Source organism: Macadamia integrifolia, unplaced genomic scaffold (assembly GCF_013358625.1).
Source record: "Macadamia integrifolia cultivar HAES 741 unplaced genomic scaffold, SCU_Mint_v3 scaffold1764, whole genome shotgun sequence".
Classification (NCBI taxonomy): Eukaryota; Viridiplantae; Streptophyta; class Magnoliopsida; order Proteales; family Proteaceae; genus Macadamia; species Macadamia integrifolia.
Genome location: NW_024868343.1, coordinates 38357 through 46627, shown reverse-complemented (window position 1 = coordinate 46627; position 8271 = coordinate 38357). Strand labels below are relative to the sequence as shown.

Genomic DNA, 8271 nt, shown 5'->3' with positions numbered 1-8271 from the left:
TTTTTCCTTCTCTCTAGGAGGAGAAACTCAAGGATCGTTGGAGCAGTTGGATCATTCAAGAGGATGGGGGCTTGATTCTTCACACAGTTGGCGGTGTTGTGGCCAAAACATTTACAGAGGGTGCAAGTGGGTGGAATCCAGCCATATTGCACATCTTGAACAAAGGAATGGCCTTATCCATCGATGATTGTAAGCGTAGAGGGCAGCAGCTGCTCAGCTTGGACCTCTATGCAGATACAAACATAGGAAAGTCTATCCATCAACTTAGTGCGTTTGTCGGAGTACAAGGGCTTACCAATGATGGATCCTACCAGACTCAGACCCTTAGGACACCAAAAGTGGAGAGGAAGGTTAGGGAAGATAACCCAAAGAGGAATGGAGGATGGCTCAGAACGGCAGACAGGTGAACTCGTCCACTGGCACAGGAAGATAGGCTTCTTTCCCACGTACCAAGGACCACCATCCAATACGGTGGATTTGTCCAAGGTAAAGGAGAAGATGAAGATGAAGGTGCCAAAATCAACCATGAAGATGGAGAGTGTGCCAGAGAGTTTCCATTGTTTCAGGAGAGATGCCTTGACAATGGAAAAGGTGGGGCGGCTGCCAAGGAAGAATCCGATGACACAGTTGCACCATTTCAGAATTTCACTATCAAAGAGGCCAGGTGGGAAGAGCCCCACAGGGGTGGAGTTTAGAGAAGCAGGTGGATGGAAGAACAGGGTGTGGCCAGCAGAGGAAGGGTAGGAGGAGGAGAGTCGGAGGAAGAAGGAAGGGAGGGGGAGGATGCAATGACAGAAGACCAGGGATGATTGAGAAGGGGAAGAGGAATGGAAGGGCCAGGGGAAGGAGGGGGGAGATGGAGGGTGTTGGACCTATGCAAAGGACGTTAGGGGGCGGAGGGCGGCCGATGGCAGTAGCCGCCGGAGGGGAGGGAGGCATGGGTCAGGTCATGTTACAGAGAGGGAGCAGTTTTGTTCATCAATTGTGTAGAACTGTAACTTAGCCGGCCAATACTGATATTTTAATCCTTGCTCTTTAGCATATCTCAGCGTATTTCTGATATGTATCTTAAATTAAGCTGACCGATACCAATACTTTAATCTTTGCATCCATATTAACATCCCCATATCAGCCACACATAGCTTCTTATGAGAAAAAAAAACATATAATATACAAAGCATAGGACATAATATAAGCATATTCATAAAAAAATAAATAAATAAACAAAACAAAGCAAAAACAAAAACAAAAACAACAACAAAAAACAAAAAAAAAAGCAAAAACGAAAACAAAAACAAAAACAAAAACAAAAACAAAAACAAAAAACAAAAAGACAAAAAATCAAAAGCAAAACAAAACAATAAACATCAATCAATGTAAACACAAGAAGTGTCAACAGGCATGCTATCGCCTCACACCCAAAAAAGAGCTTGGATGCCTAAGCAGAGCCTAGAGTATGCCTTGACAACTATGGTCACGACATCTAGGCACCAAGGCATTGAAGAGGGGCCAGAGGTCAATGCAACACCACGAAGGTGACTAGGCGGGGGACTGGATGTCGATGCAACACCACGAAAGCGAATAGGCGATTGTCCAGCAAAGGGCACCTGGAACCTTGACAACTATGGTTTCTTGTTCTAGCGATATGAATATATTTTATTCAATAACTGAAAGAAAATGAAGTTTTAAAAGCATAAAATTCATAACAACAGAGGAATAGTAGAAATCTGGGAAAATGACAGAGAAAGCTAACAAGAGAAGGCCTAGAACCCATGAACAAAGTATACAACTAAAAGTTTCTATCTCCATGATAGGCAATACAAAACTGCACTACTTTTGGATCAGAATTGGAAAATTTTGATTATGAATTTAGCGAAGCAGTTGGTCATTTTGTAATACAGGCTATAAACAAATAAGATACTGGTTTACCAAAAACAACATTCTTCTGCAATGCTATGGAAACTTGACATATTAACCAAAACAACTATTTTACTAATAAGGAAGAGAGTTATAGCAGCAATGCCAGAAAAGTAAAATCCAGATAACATATATTAAAACAATACAAGGCAGAGATATATCAATGGCTTCAGGTACCTAATTCCTTTTGCTTGACCTTGACCTTGACTTTGTCCACCAACTGCAACATTGTCACCCTTTGCTCATTGTTCTTTATATCACACAATAGAGATACTAGAAATTTTGCATAACCTACAAGAAAATGTTCATTATAAGAATAGCATTCCCATAAGTTAACCACTGATCTCCTAGCTACAGTAAGTTAAACAAACAAAAAGAGGAAGCTGAAGACATCCAGGACACACCATGACAATGAAAGCAAAAATTTTAAATAATGCATTCTCAATCATAGTTGTCACACGCCAAGGCAAACGTAGGCAGTGGCCAGTCGCCGTGGCGACTAAATGTGCATGCACCAAAGGGGGCGTTATATGGAATATATAAAATAATACTTCTTTTTTATAAATAGAAGGGAATTTCATAAATAAAATTAAAAACAAAAGGGAGTGATGAGTAAAATATAAAAAACATATCTTTTCAACCTAACCCATTCTCATTACAGCACTGATCCTCTTCGAAAACAAAAACAGAAACGGTAACTTCTTGTCCCTCTACAAAGTCAGCAGTGGCGGTTGCAGCGGGGCACATCGGTAATCCTCCACCGTCCTCCTTCTTCCCCTTCTTCTTCTCCTTCTCATACTTGTTGCAGTGCTGGGATGTAAATTGCAGGACAGGCCCACATGTGGGCTCATATATGGGCTATTCTTAAGACCAAATAGTGTCAATCAATCAGCAGGTTTTCATCCATATTCAGGCCATGGTTCAAAATCTCGCCGAGATCTCGGTTATTTCGTGATTTTCTTTTTTTTGGCTGAGACGAGATAGGCTGCGAAATACACTTTGTGCATGGTCTCCGACGAAATCTCGGTATCTCGGCAAAGATATCGGAATCGTCTCGGCAAGATACCGAAATGTTACATTGCAAAGGCTTATAAGTACCTCATTTCGGTGAGTGAGACAGGCGCTCTGTCTCGCCTATCTCGTCTATCTCAGTGAAATCTCGGTTCCATCTTGCATTTTGAACACAAAGTCACCCTATTAACCTCTAATTAGCTACATCATCACATGTTGCCTTCCAAATCACTCCTACAACAAGATCTACAAATTCCAAGCTTGAGCTTGGGGACTCTAACACAGCTTACTTCCATCAATCCCTCAAAGCCCGAACCAATGCCAATTCCATTCTCAAGCTCACCTCTCGTTCCGAGCTGGATCTCACCTCTCCCAATGACATCAAAGCTAAAGCTGCCTCGTACTTTGATAATCTCTTCCACCCTCCTCCTAACTCTTCCTCCCCCCTTCCCCCCAACTCCATCAACAAATTCATCCCTGACCATCTTCTGCCTTCCCTCCAAGCCATCCCCTCGGATGACAAGAACCTATCTGTTGTCCACCACAAATCCAACAAGGCCCCCGGTCCGGATGGATATAGTATGGGCTTCTTCTCCACTTGTTGGCATATTATCCAAGACGATCTCATCTTTGCCATCCGAAGCTTCTTCCTCAACCCCTTCTCAAATCTCCGGCATCAAACACTCCTTCCTCTGTCTCATCCCCAAGAAGGAAGGAGTGCATCGTATGTCTGACCACAGACCCATTTCCCTTTGCAACCTCCTTTACAAGTTTATTGCCAAGATCCTAGCCAATAGGATTCAAAGGGTAATCGACTCCTTAGTCAGTCCAAACCAGTCCGCTTTCATTGATGGTAGAAGCATTTCGGATAATATCATTCTTTGTCATGAGATTGTCCAAGGTTTCAACCGCAAATCCCACTCCCCTGCTGCCCTTATGAAGATAGACACTCACAAGGCCTTTGACTTGATCCGGTGGGACTTCATCTCCTCTATCCTTCTTCAAATGTCGTTTCCCCCCTCCTTCGTTCATTGGATTCATTCCTGTATTTCCTCTCCTCGCTTCCTCCTCAACAAAAGCCCTATCGGATACTTCTCCTCTACTGTTGGCATAAGACAAGGTTGTCCGCTTTAGCCCTTCCTCTTATGTCTTGCCATGGAAGCCCTCTCCAGTTCAATCCAATCCTCCATTGATCATCACCTAATCTCCCCCATCCCCAAATGCAAATCCCTCATGCTCACCCACCTGGCCTTCGCTGACGATCTCATAATCTTCTCCAAAGCTGATACCGCCTCCATTTCCAATATCACGTCCTTCCTTCGGGCCTTCAAGTCTCTCTCTAGTTTGAAAATCAATCTCTTTAAATCCAATCTCTTCCTTTCGGGAGTCTCGGACTCCTGCCGGGCCCACTTGCATACCACCTCTGGATTTGCTCCTGGGACGCTCCCCTTTAAATACCTGGGTCTCCCCCTAATTTCTTCTCGGCTCTCTCCCCATCATTGCTCCCCTATTCTTGATTCTATCCAGAAACGGCTTCAACTTTGGAAAGGCAAACTCCTCTCCTATGCAGGACACCTCGTTCTCATCCAATCCGTCCTCCAATCCCTTTTCCTTTATTGGTCGGGCATTTTCCTCCTCCCCTCCTCCATCTCTAAATCCATCGACTCCCTTCTTTGTGCCTTTCTCTGGAAGGGGTAGGAGGCCACTCGTTTCCTCCACCCTATGAGTTGGTCAATGTTTGCTGGCCCAAGCCTGAGGGAGGTCTGGATCTAAACTCATTTGGAAAATCATCTCCAAGCATAAGAGCATTTAGGTCTCTTCGATCTATTCCAATCCCCTCAAAAGATACTCCCTCTGGATAGTCTCTCCTCTGTTGATGCTTCCTCCATCTGGAGGTGCATTCTCAAGGCCAGACTTTATACCCTCCCTGCTATCTCTTACACCATTTGCAATGGTTCCGACACCTTGCTCTGGTTTGATCCCTGGCACCCAGCGGGCATTCTCCTCCCCCTTGTCTCCCCTAGAATCATTTCCTCTATAGGCTCGTCCCGATTAACCATTGTTGCCTCCATCCTCTCCCCTTCGGGCTGGGCTCCCCCCCCCCTCTTCCTCCCCCTTTGCCAGACCTCTGGGCTGCCCTCCCCTCCATTCCTCCTAGACATTGCGGATTATCGAACTCCATCATTTGGCTGCCCTCCCCCTCTAGCCACTTTTCCTCTTCTTCTGCCTAGAACTTCGCCCAAACCAAAGACCCTCTCCTACCTTAGTGTAATCTCACCTAGTTTAAAGGACACATTCCTCGCCATAGCTTCATTGCCTGGCAAGCTCTCTCCTACTATCTTCCAACTCAGTCTTCCCTTAACTACTAGCACATTCAAGTTCTCACCTCCTATTGTATGTGTTGGCATGGCACCGAAGATGTTAACCATCTTTTCTTCTCTTGCCCTTTATCCGCCTCTGTCTGGAAAAAGGTCCTTTCTTATTGCTGGCCCTCAAACTGAACCATTCTTCCCCTTCCCCGGGAATGGATGTGGGTAGACATGACCTTCTCTGGCCCCACCATTTGTGACAGTTGGGAAACTTGCATTATGTGCCACCATCAACCACCTTTGGATGGAAAGAAATCTTCGCAAATGGACTATCAACTCCCGTTCCTTGGAAGGGATTTGGAAGGCTATCTACTTTGATGTTTCCTCCAAAGTTAGATCCCTCACCCACCACCCGGTTCGTGACACCCAAGGGAACAGGTTTATTATTGTCTCCTGGGGTCTTTCTTCTTCTTTCATCTCCCCCCCCCCAATGGCTGTCTCCCATAGTAAGTGCCTTGGATTGTTAGCTCCTTGTGGGTTTTTTTATTTTTTTTTTTTCTTCTATTCCCCCTGGAGTGGCTTTTCCTTGTTGGCTTTCAAAACTTCACTTCTTGGATAAATTTCAAAAACTAATAACAAGAACTAAGTATACCAACTCCCATTAAAAGCTTAGATATCAAATAAAACCTTTAGGTTCTCAACCATTCTATTTCTAACCGAACAACCCTATAGTCATGGTTCTAAATCTCGGCCAAAACATGCAGTTTCGACCGAAATGTCTCGGTTGAGCCAAGACGAAACCATAGATCAATAGGGGTTCATCCCAGGTATTGTTGGGTTTCGACTGGGTTTGACCAGGTTTCGGTATAAAATCCCATACTTATAACAAAACCTGTCAGTTTCGACAGTGAACCCAAGGGTGCCGCTGGTCTCAATATTAGGGAGGAGTTTTTTTTTTGCCAAAAACTTGGATTATTTGCCCAAATTGCTTCGTTGCTCACCACTATTTGGCATTCTCATATGCATTCAACCCTTTTACATCTAGGATTTGCTGAATGGAGCTTGAAGGTAATGCTCATTTTCCCCAAATTTAATTTTTGGAAGAATATAATAAGAGACAAGGTAGTTTTGTTCCAATTTTTATGTCTTAAATAGAATGGTCTGATCTACGACTTCAGGGAATTGGATTATTTTAGGTTGTTAAATTGTTTAGAGAGTTTTCATTGTTTTTAAATATGGCTAGTGTACAGCATCATTTAGTGTACATAAACAAGCATGGATCCAAACCATAACTACCATTTTGGGCCTCAAAACCTAGGTTTCAAGTTTTGCCCAGAAAAATACCAGGTTTTAGTTGAAACCTGATATATCTCAGTTTCAACCAGGTTCGAAACTGGCCTCAAAACTGAGATTTAAACCTTCCCTACAATTGAGATTAAAATTTAAAACAATAACAAAATGATTAAAATAAACCTAAAGTACTAAATCAGTACTCCATAGAGGTTACCAAATATCGTTCTATGAAGTCCCCATTGCTTCATCAGGGACAGTTTTACAATCGGAAATGGGGATGAGAACCCAAGAAGTTGCCCACTAACTGGATATACCATTGCATTGCTTCTCAATTCTCAGTGTTGGTGAATGGAAGTCCAGTTGGTTACTTCTCCTCTTCAATGGGTATCAGGTAGGGATGCCCTCTCTTTCCGTACATCTTCTATCTTGCCATGGAAGCTCTTTCTAGAAGTCTACAAGTGGCTACTGACACACCTCATCTCAACCATTCCTAAGTGCAAGGCTATGAAGCTTACTCACCTTGCTTCAGCTGATGATTGGATGATATTCTCCAAAGCTGATCCTTCTTCTATTGGAAATATCATGCTTTGTCTGTCCCAATTTGCTGTAATGTCTGGGCTCCACATCAATCTGGTAAAATCCCTTATCTTCTTGGCTGGGATCTCTAAGCCTGCCAAAGCTTCTCTTCTGGAGCAATCCGGTTTCTGCTTGGGGCATCTTCCAATAAATTATCTCGGGCTCCCGCCTATTCCAACTAGGCTCTCTGCCCATCATTGTACTCCTATGCTTGACCTTATTAGAAAGCGCCTCCAGCTCTGGAAAGGAAAACTTCTATCTTTTGCAGGTCGTCTTGAGCTTATTAGATCCGTCCTCCAAGCTTCTTACATTTACTGGTTGGGTATTTATGGTTTGCCAAAATCCATTATTTCCAAGTTGGAGTCCATGTTTGCCTCTTTCCTTTGGAAAGGTAGTGAGTGCTCTAGATTTCTTCATCCTATCAATTGGGCTGCAGTTTGCCTTCCTAAAGCAGAAGGGGGACTTGGCTTGAGAAGGATAAAGGATGTGAACTTCGCTAGTATCATCAAGTTGGCTTGGAAAATCATCTCTAAGAAGAAGAGTATATGGGTTGAATGAGTTTACTCGAATTCCCTTAGATCGGATTCTTTTTGGACGGTTAAGATTCCAGCAGATGCCTCATGGGTATGGCACAAAATCATTGTTATCCGGCCCTCCATATCTTCAGCCTGTTCTTCCTAAATAAGCAATGGGACCAATACCTTTCTTTGGCTTGACCCGTGGCACCCCAAGGGAATCCTGTATCACACCATTAGCACCAAAAGAATCAATAACTCAAGCCTTCCCAAGATGGCCCTTGTGGCTGATATTATCTCTTCTGGCAATTGGTCTCCCCCGGCCAATTCTATGATGCATCTAGAGGATCTATGGAACTCATTGCCGGGCATTCCAATATCCCAACAGCAAAGCCATGACACTACTCTTTGGATGCCTTCCTCCTCAAAGCTGTTCTCTTCCAAGGCTGCTTCGGAGTTTGTCAGGACTCGTGGGCCGTCCTCCATGGCATCGTCTCATATGGTTCAAGCATCACATCCCCCACCAGAGCTTCACAGCTTGGAGAGTGTTCACTAACTCCTTGCCTACTCAACACTTTCTCATCAAGAGAGGCATTCTAGTTGACCCAATGTGTATCCTTTGTGACAATGAGACAGGGACTATAGAGCAT

General features: G+C 43.9%; 1 protein-coding gene across 1 annotated transcript in view; it reads right to left on the bottom strand.

Annotated features, from left to right (window-relative positions):
- LOC122064788 (ATP-dependent DNA helicase Q-like 2) overlaps positions 1-8271 on the bottom strand; it is a gene marked incomplete at its 5' end in the record, with an annotated part of 99771 nt that overhangs the window by 53247 nt on the left and 38253 nt on the right. Inside the window, 1 exon segment of the mRNA XM_042628538.1 lies at positions 2095-2208. Within this exon segment, the coding sequence (XP_042484472.1) occupies positions 2095-2208 (114 nt within the window).